The sequence below is a fragment of the Saccopteryx leptura genome, chromosome 1 (assembly GCF_036850995.1).
Source record: "Saccopteryx leptura isolate mSacLep1 chromosome 1, mSacLep1_pri_phased_curated, whole genome shotgun sequence".
Classification (NCBI taxonomy): domain Eukaryota; kingdom Metazoa; phylum Chordata; class Mammalia; order Chiroptera; family Emballonuridae; genus Saccopteryx; species Saccopteryx leptura.
In genome coordinates this window covers 6,471,967-6,491,517 of record NC_089503.1, presented here as the reverse complement: position 1 = coordinate 6,491,517, position 19,551 = coordinate 6,471,967, and the positions used below count along the sequence as shown (strand labels likewise).

The window sequence follows — 19,551 nt, the reverse complement described above, 5'->3', positions numbered from 1 at the left end:
ACAGGAGGGCCAGCCTGGCCACCTCTGCTATGCTGAGGTCTGTTTGGGGCAGTGACCCACTGTGAGGAGTTTCCAAAGGATGCTGGGCTTGGGACCAGTGGAGCCTCAAAGGGCTGAGTCACCCACAGGCGGACAGTAAACCACAGCCACAGAAAGCAGGATAACAGTAAACAGTTCCCTGGCCAGACAGACTGACCTGGGCCACCTCCCCGCTCCAAAATAAACTCCAGGAAGACAGTGCTGACCAGGGCCCAGCAATGCCAACCACGGCAGATTTTCCAGGCCCTAATCTCCCTCTTGCAGAACTTGAGCATAGAATGGGGCTGAGGCTGGGGTTTAACGTCAGTAGATCTGAGGGCTGAATGAATTCATGCATATGAGCTGTGATGTCTGGAGAGAGCCTGGCTTTGTGGCCAGACCTGGTTCAAATTAGGATTCTGCCACTCTGGCTGGTGGTGCCGGCTCGAGCCCAAGGTCAACGGCTTGATCCCAAGGGCACCAGCTCAACTCCAAGGTCGTTGGTTTGAGCCCAGACAGGGCCTGACCCCTAAGGTGCCAGCTCAACCCCCAAGGTCACTAGTCACAGGTTCCAGCCCCGGTCAGGGCACATGTGAGAAGCAATCAATGGCACAACTAAGTGGAACAATACGTTGATGCTTCTCTCTCTTACACACACACAAAACAATTTAGAATTCTGACTCTTACTACCTGTGCACAATCTTAGACAAGGACTTCTGGGCCTCAGGTTTCCCATCTGTGAAATGGGGCTAACAATCTCCACCTGCAAAGATGGTACCTGCACAGGGTTAGCGATCCCTTAATGGGGCTGTTATTATTAAGAAATGTTCAGTGAAACTGTAAAGCATGACACACATCAAGGGTGTCATTAGAGTGATTATCCCTATAGCAACCAAGGCCAAATGCCTCTGCCTGACTCTCAGCTCCCTCTTCCCTCAGTCTGGCCCCACCTGCCTCCCAGTCTTGCCACCCAAAGCCTGATGACAGCAGCAGTCAGGAGGACAGGGGATGACGAGGCTGACAGCTGATTGTTGGGGCCCCTCCCCACCACTCCTTGGGGTGGAGAGCCCTGCTCAGTGGCTACACACCCAGCCCAGTGCCAAGTCACTACCCAGCCCTGTGGCAGTTTCGGGGAGGCAGGGGCACCTAAAGGGTGGGGAAGTCCTGGAATGTTCCCTCCCTCCAGGTGAGGTTCCATTCAGCCTACTGACCAGGCCCTGGGTGAGCTCAGAAGATGAGTCAGGGGTCTGAGCTCTGCCTCTGTGCAGTGGAGGCAGGGACACCTGCCCCGGCTGCTTCTTTGGGCCACAGTAAGGTTCAAAGGGGGCTGAGGGAGCTTTTCCATTGCTAGGCATTGAACTCCATGCAGATGACATCGTAACCTGAGTGGGCTCAGGGGCAGTGCAAAACCCCAAGATTTCTGCACTTTGTTTCCTTGAGCTTCAGTGGGAACATTCAGTGCACGATCTGGGGATGCCCCTGTGTCTATTTTTAAAACATTTCAATTCTGGTCACTAACAGGGATGGGAGGTCAGGTAACAGTGAGTTTCCACTTCAGTTCTGCATTTATTCCTGGCATCTAAAGGGCTGCACTATACAGGCTAGTTAACCCTCAGCCTCACCCTGGCACCAGCTCCCCAGCCCACCTTGCCCTCAGTCACAAGGAAGGACTGTGGCCCCCAAAGCACCCCCTCTCTCTTGTCTCCATACTTTGCATGTGCTGTTCCTTTGGTTTGGAAAAACTGTCCCCTCCCCCAACTGACTGTCTCATTTTTCCCTCAAGACTCTGGTCCTTCAGAAGGGTTCTATGACCCCCCAACCCAGATGAGGGGCCACTCTATCCCACAACCATCCCATTGCCTGTCCCCACCTCTGTTGTAGCTCTTATAACTCTGATGCCCTTCCTGTCTCTCATTCTAGGCATGGGCTTCTTAGGGTAGGGACTTTGTCTTAAATGGTTCGGTGTCCCTGGGCCCTTGGGTACAATCAGTGTTGGTTACATAATAAGTATCACTCACACATAGCACCAACCATGCACCAAACCCTGATCTAAACTCTTTATAGATGGAAGATTCCATCACTTTCCCGAGATTGCGCTCCAGCCAGCCAGAGGTGAGACAGGTGGTCACCCACCTGCAGCGAAACTTCCTGGTTGCTGGCTGGGGGAGGCCTGGCAAGGCCTGGCAGTGCCAGTGACTGATGCATAAGGGCATGCCCAAGTCACCCCATTCCTACCTGGCCTGAAACACCGAGAGGGAGGCCTGTGATATACTACATCTTTAGAGCCCTTGGGGAAATGCACATTCATTCATTCATTCATTCATCCATCCCCTCATCAAGAGTCACTAGCTTCTGCTCAGGGATCCACCTACATTGGGCACCTGGAACCCAGCCCCTGTGCCCACTAAGCTAATAGGCAAACATGGCTGACTCCCACCATCCTCCTTCCAGGGGAGGTGGGCCAGGTGCCTCCTCTTTCCCTGTCCACACTCCTAAATTCACTGTCACTGTCCAGCTACTTGTCCTCCCGCCTCCCACATCAGACCAGAATTCCCTCCTGAGATAGTGAGCCTGGGTCCCCCGTCTTGTGGTCTTAGCGCCTGCACACAGTAGGTGCTTAAGACATTTTTCTTTAGTAGCTGAATAGGGTGGGAGGAGAAGGTCCCGTGTCCAGCCGCCACGCCTGGCCGCCCCGCGAGCCGAAATCCCGCTCCGGCCTCTCACCTGCGGCCCTCGCCCGCCCCCTGCCCGCCCCCTGCCCGGCTCGCACTTCCTCCCGCCGCCCCGCCCCTTCCACATTCCTGCCCCGCCGGGCCTGCCCCGCGCCCGGCCTTCGCGCAGCCCGGCGGACGCCGCTCCGCGCCCGGCCCCTCGGCCGGCCCCGCGATGAAGGCGGCCCAGGCCGCGGGCGAGGAGGCGCCGCCCGGCGCGCGGTCGGTCAAGGTGGTCCTGGTGGGCGACGGCGGCTGCGGGAAGACGTCGCTGCTGATGGTCTTCCTCGATGGGGCCTTCCCCGAGGTGAGTGCCAGAGCCCTCGGGCACGGCGCCCCCCGCTGTGCGCGCATTCCCGCCCGACCGCAGTCGCGCATGGGCTCCCGGTGTGCGCCGTCTGTGCGCCAGCTGTCGAAGATGGGTGCCCACGCTGGCCTGCAGAGGGGTCTTCCAGCAGAGTGCTGGGCCAGAGGCAGTTCTCCCTCTGCCATCGGGAGTGAGGACCTCAGTGATAACATCTGAGAGAATGGCACCTTCCTGGGAGGGGTGTCACCGGGTAACCTGCGTGGTAGCTTGGTGGCACTGCATAGCTAAGGGAAACTGACCTCCGGCAGACTGCCAGGGCTGGAATCATGACTTTGCCATTTACAGCTGTATGCCCTTGGGCAAGTTCCTTACCCTCTCTGTGCCTGTGCCTGTGTTCTTAATGGCATAATAGGAATACTGATGGTGCCCTCCTACCAGGGTCACTGTGAAGAGTGGGTTAATACCGGCGGGGCGCTCAGCTTGAAGCCTGCAACAGGAAGGACTCACTGGAGATGGCAAACCTCTTTCATGGGAAATGTCATCTTTTCTCCCCCAGCTTTGCCCATACAATAGACATCCCCTGGGCTCTGCCCTGGAGGGTAAGAGCACATCAGACTCAAGTCAGACAGCTGGTTGGCACTTTGGCACTCCTCTAAGGGCCTGCATGGCCCTCAGTAACTCGCTTAGCCTCTCAAGCCTCTGTTTCGCATTTGGCCTCCTGGGCAATGGAGAGGTGGGGTTAGAGTAAGGCCTAGCGATGACCCCACATGGTACTTGGCCCGTTCTTGGTGTTCGGGCACGCTGACCATTAGTCCTTCACCAGCAGGCTCACTAACTGGCCAGGAGGACTTGCCGGGTAACAGGACAGGAGCTGGACACACCCACCATGCCACCTCTCAGCACAGTTCTCCTGGGAGTTTGTAGGTTTGCTTTTGATGTCTCTTCTCCCTCCTGCCTCTCCCAGCACCCGGCCAACCCCTGGGGGTGTGCAGGCACTGGGCAGTGGATGGGGGAGGCAGGAGAAACCAAGCCTGGAAACAGACCTCTTTCCACTCTGGTAGCATCGAGCTGACTCTTGTGGTTTGTGGAGCTGACGTAACCTCCTTTGGCCAGTCACATTTTTTTAAAGTTGTGGGGAATGTGTTTCCGGGCCTCCACATGCTGCCCATGGGAACCCAACAATTATGGCATGGGGGTGGGGGGAGCATCACAGAGGGGCAATCCAGTGGGTCCCAGGAGAGGGGCTGGGAGGGGTAGCGCCTCACCACCAGTGTCCTGGGATCCGAGACAAGTGTCCTTGATGATGAGACCCATCTTGATTTCAGCTAGGTTACAATGTGGAAGTGGGCATCTCACAGTTGATGAAATGTGTGTGTTGAAGGATACACTGGAGCTGGCCAAGGGAGAGGAGGGCATGTTTGTCAACCAGGGGATGGGCCTGACCTTGTCTAGGCTCCTCCCTGTTTTGGGACCCTGAATTCCCAGGAACCCTTCTGCCTCCAGGCACAAGGGAGGCCTCTTCATTTAAAAGAAACATGGCCCTGGCCAGTTTGCTCAGTGGATAGAGCTCGGCTCAGCGTATGGATGTCCCGGGTTTGATCCCTGGTCAGGGCACATGTAAGAAACAACCATCTGCTTCTCTTCCCTTCCCTCTCCCCCTTCTCTCTCTTCCCTTCCCACAGCCAGTGGCTCAACTGATTCAAGTGCCAGCCTCAGGTGCTGAGGGTAGCTCGGTTGATTCGAGCACCGACCCTAGATGGGGGTTGCCGGGTAGATCCCAGTCAGGGGGCATGTGGGAGTCTGTCTCTCTATCTCCCCTCCTTTCACTTAAAAAAAAAAGAAACACAGGTCCAAGAGTTGGAAAGGCCTTCATATCACTGATGGGAAAACTGAGGCCAAAGAGATAGTCTTGCCTTGGGGCATAGGGCCTAGCAGTGGCAGTACTGGCCCAGAACCCAGGTCTCCCCACCCCTGACCAGGACACTCTCCGCAGCCCCCAGTGCTCTGCCTGCTGGACCCAGCCTTCTCCTGCCCCTGGACCCCTCCTCCTGGCCGCTTTCCAAGCCCAGGGAGCCAGGAGCTCGGAGACTTGGGACCCCATCTCCCAGGCCTCCTGCCTGCAGTAAAGAGCAGAGAGCAGCCCTAGCCAGATGGCTCAGTTGGTTGGAGCATCATCCTGAAGCGGATAGGTTGTGGGTTTGGTCCCCGGTCAGGCACATACAGGAACAAATCAATGTTCCTGTCTCTCTCCCACTTTGTCTCTTGCTAAAGTCAATTAATTAATAAACATTTAAAAAAAGAAAAAAAGAATATTTCTTTAAAAAAAAAAAAAAAGAGCAGAGAGCAGGCTGGGTCTTGGAGGGTCCTCAGCGATCTCTGTCCGCCTGTGCTCCCACCTCGGGTTCAGGACGCGGGAAGCGGAGGAGGAGAGCCGCTGAGGCTGGGGGAACTCCTGGCTGACATTTGGGGCGGGAACCATTCCCACAGCAGGGTGACAGGGCAGGGAGGGGGCAGGCAGTACCGGCCCTGCCTTCCGCAACCAGCCGAGTCTTCCTGGTCCGCACAGGAAGACTGCCATGGGGGACATAGCTCTCCTCGCTTGAGCTATGTCCCCCATCCTAGGATGATCAGTCTACCTGTCTCTGAACCCCATGAGGCCAGACCCAAGCCTGAGTCATCTCTGGCCTTGTCAAGTCCAGGCCCTGCCCTGCCTTTCCGGCTAAGGACAACTCAGTAGATAAGATTAGGTGCTATTGACCCTATGGGCAAAGAGTGACCCTGCCTGGGGGTTCAAAGGACACAACAGAAGATACGGCCGGAGTCTCTAGGATGGCATCCCCAAATTACAAGCCAGAGGAGCAGTGCAGCCCTCCATCACGGACTGGGGCTTTCCTGCTCACTCCTGTTAGCAGGGGCTGAAGTTGGTGACTTTAAAGGAGGCAAGTGACCTCAGGAGAGGCAGATGACTGAGGACAAAACCTGGCCTCGAGCCAGAAAAAAAACCTGGCTCCATATTTAGCCAGCTGTCCATTATGTTATGCTGGGCAAGTCACCTCCCCTCTCTGGGCCTCGATGTCCTCATCAGGAAAATGGGGAGAGTACTGACTTTTCAAGGTTGCAGGGATCAGAGATGGTGTGAGTATAGGGCCATGCACAGTAAATCCCTAGAGAGTATGGGTGGCAGTGTCATTTCAACAGGCATTTGCAAAGTACTGACACGTGTCTCCCAGGAGCTGCGTGGCATGCTGCCCCGCACCTCAAGTCAGGCAGGGTCCTGCACGGGACTCCTGTACAGGCAAGTGGGTGGCCAAGCTGGCAGTTCGGCAGGCATCAGTGCCCTCCAGTGGCAGGCTGGTGGGGAGAGGGGCACAAGCTGGAGGGATGGCCAGTGGCCAGTGTGGAGAATGTCCCTGGCAACCAGCTTTCTGAGTGGGAGGTATTTATGCTGGGTCTCACCTGCCCACCAGCCTTCCCCATCACACTGCGGGGTGACACTCTTCTCCTTTAACCGGTGAGGAGATGAGCCTAGGTCCCAGAGCCGGTCCTAAGCGAGGCACCTCTGATTCCAAAGCAGTGCTGCTACCACCGGGTCACACTATCCCCCACCAGGCAGAGGGCCCGAGGAGAGGGACCCTGGACAGGGAGAGGGGCATGGGGAGATGGGTGGAGGCTTTTCTGTTCCTATTAGTAGAGCAGGTGAGAAATGACTCGAGTCCAGAGAAAGTTGAACCCCCACCCCATGGCTGTCCTCGATGTCTCCAACTGCCCCAGCTGCCTGCCCTGAGGCCCTCCTTTCTCCCCACCCTCCCCCTACGGCTTCCCACGTGCTCTGGAGGACTGCACCTACCCAGACCCACGGATAGGGGCCGCTCCTCCTAGAGGCCAGGGCCTGACTTGGGGCCAGTCACAGGCAGTCCCCCAGCCAGCATGGGAAGTCGGGGGAGGACAGGCTGTCCTGGGCTGTTGCCCCACTGAGCAGCTCTGAGCCAGTGAGCAAGGCCTGGGGACCCAAGCTGCAGCGGGCAAGTGCGCCCTTCTAGGCGGAGAGCTTGTGTGACGGAGTTTTGAAAACCTCTTCGCCTATTGCTTGAACCCCATCTGTAAAAGCTCCCTTTGATTCCGGCATCTGTGTACAAATCCCATCCTATTTCCACTCACCCCTTCTTTATGGAGAGAGAGCCAGCTCCAGGCCTGGGGGCAGGGCAGGGGCGTCTGGCCCAGGTGATCCCCTCCTGAGCCCAGACAGGGCAAGTAAGAGAGGCAGAAACCAGGCATGGGCCGTGAGGAGGCATCTTGGGGGAGGTGGCGTTGGGCAGGGGTCTTGGTTGGACCGTGAGAGGTCGAGAAGCAAAGGAGGGGCCCCAAGCACAGCTGCTCCTCAGGCAGACACTGAGTCTTGCTCGTTTCTTGGTCACGGTGTCCAGAACTGGACCTGGAGAAGGTATTATGACCAAATGTATGAATGAATGAGCAGACGAACAAATGTAGGTTAATGTCATTCCAGGAGGAGGGGACAGCATGAAGGAAGGCTCAGAAATGGGACAGTCCCCTGTCCAGGGGGACAAAGATAAAAATAACAGTGGCCAGCATACATGGAGTGTTTATTTTGTGCCGGGCCCTGTGCTAAGGCTCTGCGTGGAACTTCTCATTGAAGCCTTTCAGCCACATGCTGTGGTGGGTGCCTTTCATATTCCCACTTTACATCCGAGGAGGGAAGGCTAGAGAGGCGGTGCCTTGCTGGGCACCCAGCTCAAAAGTGGTAGCGTTAGGCCTTAACCCCACTGGACCACTTCCAGAAACTACCACACTCTGCCAACTCCCGATGAGGGCAGTGCCGCGGACACTCCTGGGCCCCGGCCTGGACGCTGGGCCGGCCCCCCTTCAGAAGTTGTCCTCACAACCTGCCCTTGCCCGCTTCTTCCTCAGAGCTACGCTCCCACAGTGTTTGAGCGGCTCACCGCTAATCTGCAAATGAAGGGCAAACCTGTGCACCTCCAAATCTGGGACACAGCAGGTAGGTGTGCAGGGCTGGGGTACGGGGTGGGGTGGGGTTGGCGGGGCCCCCAGTCCAGCAGCCAAGCCCCACCCCTTCCTTCTGAACTGGGGAAGCCAGCTAACCTCCAAGGGATTAGTGTGGGCCAGGAATAGTGTCCCCAGGACTTGAACCGCCCTTGCCTCTATGCCTGTGACCACTGCCTCCCCCAGCCCTGGGCAGCCCACTGTGTCCTGGAGATGGGGGTTGAGGAGGAGAGCTCTTTGCTCTCAAGTGGTGGACAATTCCTGGCCTCAGCATTCCAGCCCAGCTCCAGCGTCTGTAAGATCTGCCTGACCTTGACCTCTGCCCTGCAGCCTCCTGACCTTGCCCACATAAGGGTTTAGAGTCAAATTTACACCAGAGCTTAAAGCTTAAAGCTAACCTCAGGGATCGCCCTTATCTTCGAGAGGCAAAGTTGTCTTTGCTGGGGTCCTGCCTGCCTCTTTCTGCTCAGCCCCCAAAGCCCAGGGCACAGCAGGCTTCTGAGCAATGGCCTCAGTCCCTCCAGGTTGGGCCTCTACCATGCCCCAACCTTCCAGAACAGGGATATTGCTGCAAATGGGCTGACTCTGGCCAGGGCTGGCATAGCTGCTGCGGGCTGGCCAGGGGAACACTGCCCCAAGGGGGATGTTCATGTGGAATAGAAACCTAAGTACCAAATTGATGTTGGACCCTGAGGCATGTACACGCACATGCGCGTGCAAACACACACACACACACACACACACACACACACACACTCATAGTGGGATACCGGGCTTGATTTGGGGGAGGTGCTGACAGTGGGCAGGAGATCTCAAGGGTGTGACCATGCCCATTCTCCCAGGACAAGTCGATTATGACCGCCTGCGGCCCCTGTTCTACCCTGATGCCAGTGTCCTGCTCCTCTGTTTCGATGTCACCAACCCACACAGCTTTGACAACATATCTAACCGGGTAGGTACTTGGGGGGGGGCAATAGGCACAGCCCCAGAGCCAGGTCACAGTGTTCCACCCCTACTCTTGACCCAGGGGACTGTCAGAGTGCATCAAGGCCAGTGCCTTACGCATGTACATGGGAAAATCAAGGCCTAAAGATAGGCAAAAACTTGCTGGGTGTTCTACAGGGATTGGTGACAGCATCTGGTCTCTGATTCCCAGTCCAGTGCTCCTGACCTGCTCTCTACTGCACACTCAGAACACTGTGGTTCTTTTACTGTGACCCTGCCCAAGAGTTCTGGGTGACCCAGAGGCCTCTGAATCTCCCTGACTTGGGCCTGACCGAGGTCGCATGAACTATCAGCTTCTAGCGGCTCTCAGCCCCTGTCTGTGTGACTGTTACCTCCCAGCGGCCTCCCAGGATGCCCCTCAGTTATGTCAGGGGTTCCAGAAGCTGCACACAGATGTCAAGGCCTCTGTGTGAACTGGGTGCTCCTGGGTTCCTCCGAGCTCAGCTGGTGACAGCATTAGTAATAGTAATACAATGATGATGGAAACATTAGAACTTACCATGTGTCAGGCACTGTTCTGGGCACATACATATTTACTCATCTCACCCTTTACAACCTTAGGGAGCAGATGCTGTTACTATCCCCAGATTGGATCATTTGCTCCAAGAAACACATCTATTGCAATGGTAACCTGGATATTTGAACCTAAGCATTCTGCTCCACAGTCATTCAGAAATATTGACCGAGTGCATTTATTCTAGGCACTGGGTACTGGGCAAGATGGTGATGGCTGGGACCAGGGCGCTCGCAGAGGGGCTGGTGAGAGGTGGGCGGGTACTGAATCTGTTTGAAAGGCAAAGCCATCAGGATTTGCAGGTGGTTTGGACATGGGTGGGTGAGAGACATTTTGACCAGAGTAACTGGAAGGGATCTTGCCATTTGCAAAGATGAAAAGGAGCAAGCTGGGCATAGGGAGGTGAGAGGCGGGCACCTGTTGGACATCCACCCCAGTGGAAGCAGCAGACAGGCAGGTAGAAGTCTGAGTCTACAGCTCCCAGTTCCCGGGAGAGGGCTCGGCCAGGCTGGGAAGATCCATTCGGATCTGCTGGTGGGGAAGAGCCATGAACTGGGGGCAGTCATCTGGAGGTCACTTGGGGGGAAGGAGCAGCCAGAGGCGAGGCACGCCCACAGCTTGAGGGGTGGGGCACCAGTAAGACCCGAGAAGAACCGGGAGAGCGGGGTCCTGGGGCAGAGTGTAGCCTGGGTCTCAGAGGAAGGTGCGATGACCCCTGGTGTCAGGGCTCAGGGTGATGAGGGCTGAGGTCTCACTTTGGATTTAGCAAGGTGGACTCATGCAGACCCTCTCTGAGTACAGTTTTGTGGGGGGTGGATGGGGTCTGCTCAGAACCCACACAGGCCCCACGTGGCTCCAGAAGATAGCTGGTTAGAGGCCAGCTTTTCCTGGACGGACAAACAGAACAGGCATGCACTCCTGGACACGCGAAGCCTTGTGTCTGGCGTCCAGGCCCTGGTTGTAGTCCAGGCAGAAATAACCTGGAGCCTCACATTCCAAAGAGCAGCTGACAGGATGAAAGCATTCCCTCCGACAGGCAAACAGCTGCCGTCAGGTTGTAAGCCTGTAAGCTGCTCTGTCTATAAAGGACCACGTATCTGCTTACACATTTTGCCCAGTTGGGGGGAGGGGTCTTGGGAGCCTTACCTTGTAGATAGGTAGGATTCTAGAGGGGCTAGAGCGGGGCACTGGCTTCAAATCCTGCCTCTTCTGATTGTGTGACCAAGGCCAAGCTTTATAGCCTCTCTAGGCCTCTGTTACCACATGTGTACAATGGGAGTGATGATGGCAGTTGCTTCATGGGGACTCGGGGGCCTTGGGAGCTTAACGAGTTCATAGGTATAAAGTCTTAGAGCCTGGCGCAGAGTAAGTCTCCCCGAACATCGGCAACACTGGTGACCGAGTTGCCCAGGGCGGAGGACGGCCCACTCTCCCCTCTGTGGAGTGAGCCGCACTCCCACTGGTCACACACACACCACCTCTTCCCCCGCAGTGGTACCCAGAGGTGAATCACTTCTGCAAGGAGGTGCCCATCGTCGTCGTGGGCTGCAAGACTGACCTGCGCAAGGACAGGTCCCTGGTGAAGAAGCTACGGAAGAATCAATTGGAGCCCGTGACCTACCACAGGGTAGGAAACCCAGCCTGGAGGAAGGGGAGCTGGGAGAGGGAGCCCCTGGGGTACGCTGGCCAGCACAGCCCCTCAGCAGCGCCAGGTGTCCCCCACACGCAGGGTGTGGGACAGAGCAGGGGTCACCTTGGAGGCAGTCATGGTTCAGAGACTGCAGCTGCTCGGAAGTAGCACCTAGAATACTCTGGAAGGTTCTGGCTGTAGAAGGGAGAACAAGTGATGTGCACATCAGGTGGTCCTACCCACCCACATCACAGGTGGGGAAACTGAGGCCCAGAGAAGACCCCCAGCTCTTCAGGCCATAGGATCGTCTCAGCTTTATCCCTGGGAAGTGAGTTGGTACCTTGACAGGCAGAAACCCAGCCCAGAACCAAGGCAGGAATCACAACGAAGCCATGAGAGTGCTCAGTCAAGCCAGGGGCAGAAGCTCTGGGTACCCTGGAAAAACTCACCTTCCCCTTTTGTCCAAGGGTGGCCAGGAGGGCTGTGGGAAGGCTGGACATGAAATGCATGCCCTAGCAGTCCTGACCTCACGGCGCCCCCCCCCCCCGCCCCCGCTCTCCCTGTTAGGGCCAGGAGATGGCGAGGTCCGTGGGTGCCGTGGCCTACCTCGAGTGCTCTGCACGGCTCCAAGAAAATGTCCACGCCGTCTTCCAGGAGGCAGCCGAGGTGGCCCTCAGCAGCCGCAGTCGCAACTTCTGGCGGAGGATCACCCGGAGCTGCTGCGTGTTGACCTGATGGCGTAGGGTCCTCCCTGCCCAGACCAACCCCAGCTGCACAGGACGGAGCTGGGCACTGACCTATTGCCCAGTTAGTTGTCTAGGCTGGACCCAGTTCCCAGGCTGTGACTAAACAGCCTCTCAAACAGACGGTCACCACAGAGGCCGGGCCCCTGATTCTGGGGCTGAGATCCCTGAACTGAAGCGAAACCCCTCTGAGGCCTGAGGTGGGGCGGAGAGGGGTGGGTCCCGGGCCCACCAGCCCTGTGGAGGGCTAGTCCCCTGGAATCACTTAGCACTCCAAGCTCCCAGCCCTGGACTGCACATCCTGGAGCGGTCGTGCAACATGGCGCCACCTCGTGGCTGTTCCCAGGGCTGCAACTTCCGGTAGCACCTGGCGGTTTTAGCACCACGCCCGCCCCTACCCCGGCCAGAACTCACACCTGGCTCCTTCCCTCTTTGCCCTGCCTTTCTGAGTGGTAACTGTAACAACTAAAACGACATCTGTCAATTGTGCACGTCTCTTGTTTACGCACACATTCCAGGGTGACTAAGAGCCCCTCCCTTGGCCCCGCCCTTACCTTCTCCACCGTAACTTTCTCTGAGACCTCCGTGGCCGTTTAACAAGGGCCCGTCTGTCTCTCCACCAGATGGCCGGCTTCCGTAGAGCACAGACGGGGTTAGTTCGAAATCTACCTGTGCCTCAAACAGAACCTAGCAGGCAGGAAGCACAGTCACAACCCCTGTGCCCAGAGAAGAAAGTCCAACTTCTGCAGCTGGGGACTTGGGCTCTCCTGCACCTGATCACAGCCCATTTTCCCCGCTGGGAGTCCGAGACACCTGACACCCCAATTATACCCAGGCACACTAATACCCATACCAGCCTACCAGCCTTTGATCAGGCTGTTCCTGCACCTCAGCACACCCTTCCCCCTAGCCACTGCCTGTTCACCCCCAAGTCCTTCGGGTCCAGCACAGACCTTCTCCAGCAAGCCCTTGGGTCTGCCAGCCTCCTTGCTCCCACCTCACTGCACCCACACCAAAGCACCCACTGTCTTTGGCAGGGCCCCTGGCTAAGGAACTGGGCTTTTCTTCCTTGGCTTGGACTCCTGAAGATGACAGGTAAGTGGCGGGAGGGCGGAAGTGAAAGAGGGAGACCAGTTGGGCAGCTGCAGACATCCAGAAACAAGAAACAAGCCAGCACAAGTCAAGGCCAGCTGACTTCTTGGTGACAAGGATGGACTATGGGAAGGGTGGGGAGGCTGAGAGGGAGGGAAGAATGCGGGCCTCTCCCCTGTATGAGAAAGCCCCTTTGAGACACCGGGACTGGGAGAGGTGGGACTGTCAAGTGACTGGTTTCCAGCATCAGGCCTGGTCCTGACCATCGGCCACACGCAGCCATTCCAGGTGTCACGGGAGGGCACGGTGAGTGGCAGCACTGGGAGACACTGCCGAGGAGCCAGGCTGGTTATTACAGGTGGTTGTTACCTCCTCACCCGTCAGACCTTTGTTTCAATTCCTCACAGCCCCGCCCGGCAGGGCAGGTGCCTGCAGACAGGTGGGAGCCCAGAAGGCAAAGCTCAGAGACCAGCAGGGCTGAGCCACAAACCAGTGTCTTCATTTCTCCACACCGCCTCTGCCTGGCCTAGGGTTGTCTGCCGGGGAGGCCAGAGGTGGAGGTGGGGACCCCAGGTCATCTCCTCCAGGACAGGCCACTTCCCGGCATTGTTGAGTGAACAGGGTGGAGCGCACTGTGAGTCATGAAGCTTCCCTCTCCTCTCTGCCTGGACAGCACCCTGGGACCCACATCTGGGTGTAGGGAGAGGACAGTGGCTGGTAGATCACCCCAGTTAGTTCAGGTCACCCTCTTTGTTCTCTCTGACCTCCTTCTGCTCTTGTGGGGGATGAGAACTCATGGCCTCCAGGAAGTCATCCCAAAGACACTGGCACGGGAATTAGGAAATCGACAGAGCCTGTGACTTGGCTGAGCAGAAAGATCCAAAATTGACTAGCTGACCACCTACCCTACATTCCAGGGCTTGACATCCTAGTTAAATGCCTCTGATTAAAGTTGGATTGGGGGAAGCATGGGATTTTCCTGGGTTCAAATCCTGTTTCTGCAATTTACCAGCTTGTTACCTTGAGGGGTCACTGGGGCTCTCTGTGTGCCGGTTTCCTTATCTGGAAAATGAGAGTAAGACTAGGACCTACCTCTTGGAGTGTTGAGTTAAATGAGTTCATGCAACGAGTGCTTTTCACTCAGTGTTAACTACTAACCACAGTTAACTATGAAACGAGGATCATTATTGACTCTGCAAGGTTGCTGCAGGATCTGCAGAGCAGGAGCAAGCGTGGACATGTTTGATGGATGTTGGTCTTTCCCCAATCTGGGTCACCACACCCTGGGAGGAGAAGGGAGGGAGCCCAGGCCTTCCTGTTCACAAGGATGGGAAGCCTCAGAGGAGGGTGGGCAAGGAGTATGCGGCTCTTTGTAAGGCCCACTTGACCCTGCGAGGGGAGCCAGGAAGATGGGGCTGGAATTCCCCCGGGTTCCTGTTTGCAGAGATGACATCAAGCCTGGTCTAATGTTGAGGGCAGGGCAGGAGGGTGGGGAAATTGACAAGGATGTGGTCCTTGCTTTCCCAGCCTCCATACTCCATGGGAGTGCCAATGTGGACACGAGCACCCCTGGGAAGGGGAATGTCCAAAGTTCACGCAGCAGCCTGCTCCTGCCATCAAGATAAACAGGAGGGGAGCTGGAAATTGGGGGACCAGGGAAATGCTCCCCACTGAGTGAAAGACACAGCCAACCCAGAGCTTGCCCGCTGCACCCATTCATCTGAAACAAGGTTGTTCTGGGACCCTCACTCCTGTCTGCCCACCAGAAGAGCATCACAGAGTCCTGTCTGGCCGGGCCCTGTAGGTGACATTCTGTTCCTCCCATCTTATTCTGTCCTTACAATCCCCACTTTACAGATGAGAAAACAAGTTCAGAAAGCTAAAGAACAGGACCAAACGCAGCGAATGGCAGAGCTAGGCGCTTAGATACAGGATGAGTCGGGACTTCCAGCTCCTGACCTCCCATGGACACTTGCAGGCAGCTGGACCTTAACCAGCAGAGGGCAGCAGGGCCCAAGGAGAAGAGCCTTTCTCCAGCCCGGGGGAGGGGGGGGGGGGCTGCCAGGCAGGCCCGACAAGCAGATCTGCCCCATCGCTCTGACCTGGGGCACTTTCGGTGACACACCACTCCCACCAGCTGCCACCTGCTGAGCAGCGCCCACACAAAACTGTACGCAAGACAACAGGCTCAGAGTGGCCACGTGACTGGACCATTCTGACCAGTCTGGGCATGCTGTCCCCAGTTTGTTATGGTTCTAGGTCAGAATCTAGGGTTCGAATTCTGACCATACAATTACCACCTCGCAGGATTATAGTCAAGTTCTTGGGCTGGAGTGAGATCAAAGGAAACATCCCAGCCAAGCACTTCCCACGGGGCCACTTGTGACCCAGGCTTGCTGTTTTCTCTGTGCTACGCTTGGGGAAGCAGGTAGGGACTGAGGGGTCTCAGTCCCTCCTTTCCTTTCCCCTGTATTTTCACCCCAAAATCTGTAACATAGTTCAGGAAGATGATCAAAATTCTCCGAGAATGTCAAGGGACCCCAAAGTGTGCTCCCAGAAGTAAAGTGCCGTGTGCCGGGACCTGGGGCTGGAACTATCTTGGGGGTCTGGCGGGAGGAGGAGGGAGGAGAAGAGGCCAAGGATCTGGAGGACCCTGGGGTTCTTTCTGCCCAAGAACTACGGAGACCCACACGGAGACCCAGACCCTGTGACGGGGGCGGGAAGCTGCTGGGAAAGTTTCAAACTTTCTTATCCCGGAGCTCCCAACAGCTGAAGGAGCTGAGTCATGTGATAAAGCAAAGTCAGGTGACCAGGAGGTAATACCCCTCAATGCCACTTTAGAAACCCTGGGTTCTCCTCTTTTCGGTTTCCCACCCCAACTTCTACACCCCCACCCTCAAAAAATGACCAGATAAACAGTAAATTGTCATGTGCTATATAGGTCCATCTCTGCAACTTCCCGTTCACATCTGCCCCACCCCCAGGCCGGGACCACCAGACCACTGGGTGTAGGGCAGCCGTGAATGCCCCTATCACCCTACGGGCCATTGGCCACCGCTGTGACACATGGGGATCTCCCTTTTCCTGTATCTTTTGCCCAAATCCCTCCTCCTGCTTCCTGAGATCTTATCCCAAATAAGCTCCGCTGTTTGTTGTAGTTGCTGCATTTGTTTTGGTTTGTCTATCAGTTCACTCACAATTCTTTGTTGAGCACTTCCTGCAAAATCCTTACCTCCAGCCTGACCTGTGGTGGCGCAGTGGATAAAGCGTCAATCTGGAACGCTGAGGTCGCCGGTTCCAAACCCTGGGCTTGCCCTGTCAAGGCACATATGGGCGTTGATGCTTCCTGCTCCTCCCCCGCCCCGCCTCTCTAAAATGAATAAATAAAATCATTTAAAAAGAGAAACAAACAAAAAAAAAAACCCTTGCCTCCAGCCCTGCAGCTGGGCCCTCCTTGACGTCTCTGTTCTCTGTGCGGTCCTGCTGGGAGGCAGTGTCCTCCCCTTTTGGAAGCTGGGCCACTCACCAAAGCCCGCTCTCTCCTGTCCCGGGCAGCTAGGACAGCATCACCATCCACTTGTCTGCTCTTCCCCAGCCCCCTCCTTAGGACTTTGAATCTGGATCGAGAGACGAAGACGTGTATTTAAATTCATTGTGGTGACATTGGCAGTATTTTTTTTCTTTAATAAGTATATGCAGCCTGACCAGGTGGTGGCGCAGTGAATAGAGCGTCGGACTGGGATGCAGAGGACCCAGGTTTGAGACCCCGAGGTAGCCAGCTTGAGCACAAGCTCATCTGGTTTGAGCAAAGCTCACCAGCTTGGACCCAAGGTTGCTGGCTTGAGCAAGGGGTTACTCGATCTGCTGTAGCCCCACAGTCAAGGCACATATGAGAAAGCAGTCAATGAACAACTAAGGTGTCGCAACAAAAAACTAATGATTAAAAAAACAAAACAAAAACTAACAACGATTGCTTGACCTGTGGTGGCACAGTGGATAAAGCGTCGACCTGGAAAGGCTGAGGTCGCCGGTTCAAAACCCTGGGCTTGCCTGGTCAAGGCACATAATGGAGTTGATGCTTCCTGATGCTTCCTGCTCCTCTCTCTCCTCTCTCTCTCTCTCCCCCCCTCTCTCCTCTCTAAAAGTCTGGAGTGACTGACTGTCCCTTCATTGAAACTGTCCCGTCAGAGTGCTAGTGTGGCTTTTATTCAGGATTGCTAAAGGGAGTCCAGGAATCAGTAAACTAAAGGGGAAAGATTTTAAAGGAGGAAAACTTTTTTTCTGGCTTTTTTCGGGACACTCTCGGTTTCAGATGTATTGACTTAATTGTCAATCAAGGAAGCCAACCCAGTAGGTGGGGCCTCGGCTTTCTCTTCTGTCAGGTGCCGGTGAAGATAGTTCCTCCCGGAGTCCGACTGGCTCCCGGGCGCTCAGCAGAGGTTAGGGAGGTTACTGGGTGTTCCACCGGGCTGCTCTGTCATTAGTGACGTCCCCACAGCAGGAGAGCCAGCCCAGAGGGCAGTTCTGCTGTAGAACCTTCTTGAGGAGGGGAAGTGGTGAGATTCAAGTAATTTAACAACTGGTTCTCTTTAAGTATATAAAAAAAAGATATGTCAAAAAGTAGTTTATTATTTCATGCATTTAATACTCAAATAAGAACAATAAAAGCGGTACACAAAACTAGATTATGTTATAAGAATGAGTTTTAAAATATGAATGAAAAAGGTATTAAATAACACCCAACAAAAAGCAATAAAACCGTTAAGAAAATTTCCAATGACAGCTTGTCACACCCTGGTTGTTTGGCACTTTTTCTCTTTATGTTATATGTTTGTTTACTGAAGTAACAAATGTGGGGAAATTAAAATGTATCTCATCGAAGGTATAATGAGTTTTATGAAATGAATAAATAAATATTACAAGCATAGTTCTGTTAAATTTTTTTCACCTATGGACATAATGAACATGACTACAGGCGCTTAGAATACATTATTGTGCAGATGAACATTAAAAAAAGAGTAAGGAATGTAAATTTGTGATTACCCTGATGATGAATGCCATTTTAACAACCGGTTCACCAAACTCCACAAAAGAATTAGGTATTGGTTCTGTTGAACTGATGCGACCCGGCTGAATCTCACCACTAGGGAGAGGGTGTTGCTTTCATTTCCCACCACTCCGGTCTTACAAGACTGGTTAGGGCTCACTTCCAGCACCTCCTCTGGTGGGGCGATTCTCTAACAGCTCACTTAATGCTCCCAACAACCCTAACAAGGTGGGTATGCTTAAAATAGATGGAGAAAATACAAGACTTCCCGGGACTTGAATCCAAGAACTCTGGGATCTTAACACCACACCCGCCCCAGCCCCCTGCAGCCTCAGCCTTGCTGGTCCTCCCATAGCCAACCCCAGCGCTTCACTACCCAACAGAGAGATGGAAGAAGTGATGGAAGCCTACAAAGCAGGTGCTCTGGGGAAGAAAAAGGGTGCAAGGCAAAAAAGAAGGAAGGGAGGAAGAGATGAGAGAGAAAAATGAACAATCTTAGCAATAACTTTAACCCTGGCCGGGTAACTCAGTTGGTTAGAGCATTGTCCCAATATGCCAAGGTTATAGGTTTGATTCCCGGTCAGGGCACACACAAGAATCAATCAATGAGTGTGTAAATAAGTAGAACAATAAATCTATGATTCTCTCTCCCTTCCTCACTCGCTCTCTAAAATCAATCAATCAATACAACTTTTTAAAGATAATTTTCTTTTATATTAAAATTAATCAATGTACCTCTGTGATCTTTCTCCCCAAATCCATAACCTCTATCTAATCAGGAGAGAAACATCAAACCCCAGCTGAGGGACATTCTACCTACTACCTGACAGGTCCTTTTCAAAACTGTCAAACTCATCAAAAACAAGGCAAAGCTGGCCATGGCCAGGTAGCTCAGTTTGTTAGAGCATCGTCCTTGTATGCCAAGGTTGTCTAATCCCAGTTAGGGCACATTCAAGAATCAACCAATGAATACATAAATAAGTGGAACAACCAGTCGATGTTTCTCTCTCTCTCTCTCTCTCTCTCTCGTCCTCTCTCTCTCCAATCAGTTAAAAAAAAAAAAAAAAAAAGGCAAGTCTGAGAAACTGTCACAGCCCAGAAGAGCCTAAGGGGACATGACAACCTAAGAGACTGTGGGGTATCTGGGATGGGATCCTGGGACAGAAAAGGACATTAAGTAAAAACTAAGGAAATCTACATAAGATATGGGCTTTCGTTAATACTAATGTGCCAATATTGGTTCATTACTTGTAACAATTGTACCAGGCTAAGAAACTAACAACAGGAGAAACTGGGTGCAAGGATATATGAAACTCTTTGTATTATCTTCACGCTTTTTCTGTAATCTATATAGAAGTTCTAAAATACAAAGGCTATTTAAAAATTAATCATGCCTGACCAGGTGGTGCAGTGGATAGAGCATCAACCCAGGACGCCAAGGACCCAGATTTGAAACCCCAAGGTC

General features: G+C 54.4%; 1 protein-coding gene and 1 long non-coding RNA gene across 2 annotated transcripts; both read left to right on the top strand.

Annotated features, from left to right (window-relative positions):
* Positions 1-2,822: 2,822 nt before the first annotated feature.
* Positions 2,823-12,438, top strand: RHOD (ras homolog family member D). Its single transcript, XM_066344878.1, has 5 exons — positions 2,823-3,036; positions 7,963-8,050; positions 8,898-9,007; positions 11,067-11,201; positions 11,772-12,438. Exons 1-5 carry the CDS (start codon positions 2,905-2,907, stop codon positions 11,937-11,939), a joined length of 633 nt encoding a protein of 210 aa, XP_066200975.1. The 5' UTR covers positions 2,823-2,904; the 3' UTR covers positions 11,940-12,438.
* On the top strand, positions 3,053-7,948 carry LOC136378274 (uncharacterized). The gene is made up of 3 exons (XR_010746596.1): positions 3,053-3,635; positions 3,860-3,956; positions 7,541-7,948. It is a non-coding gene; the product is annotated as an uncharacterized lncRNA (long non-coding RNA).
* Positions 12,439-19,551: the final 7,113 nt, after the last annotated feature.

Excerpts from the sequence above, each read along its gene's own strand:
- RHOD (XM_066344878.1), top strand. The coding sequence starts at position 2,905 with ATGAAGGCGGCCCAGGCCGCGGGCGAGGAGGCGCCGCCCGGCGCGCGG. Across the intron at positions 9,008-11,066 it reads TTGACAACATATCTAACCGG|TGGTACCCAGAGGTGAATCA; the intron begins GTAGGTACTTGG and ends CTTCCCCCGCAG. Across the intron at positions 11,202-11,771 it reads AGCCCGTGACCTACCACAGG|GGCCAGGAGATGGCGAGGTC; the intron begins GTAGGAAACCCA and ends TCTCCCTGTTAG.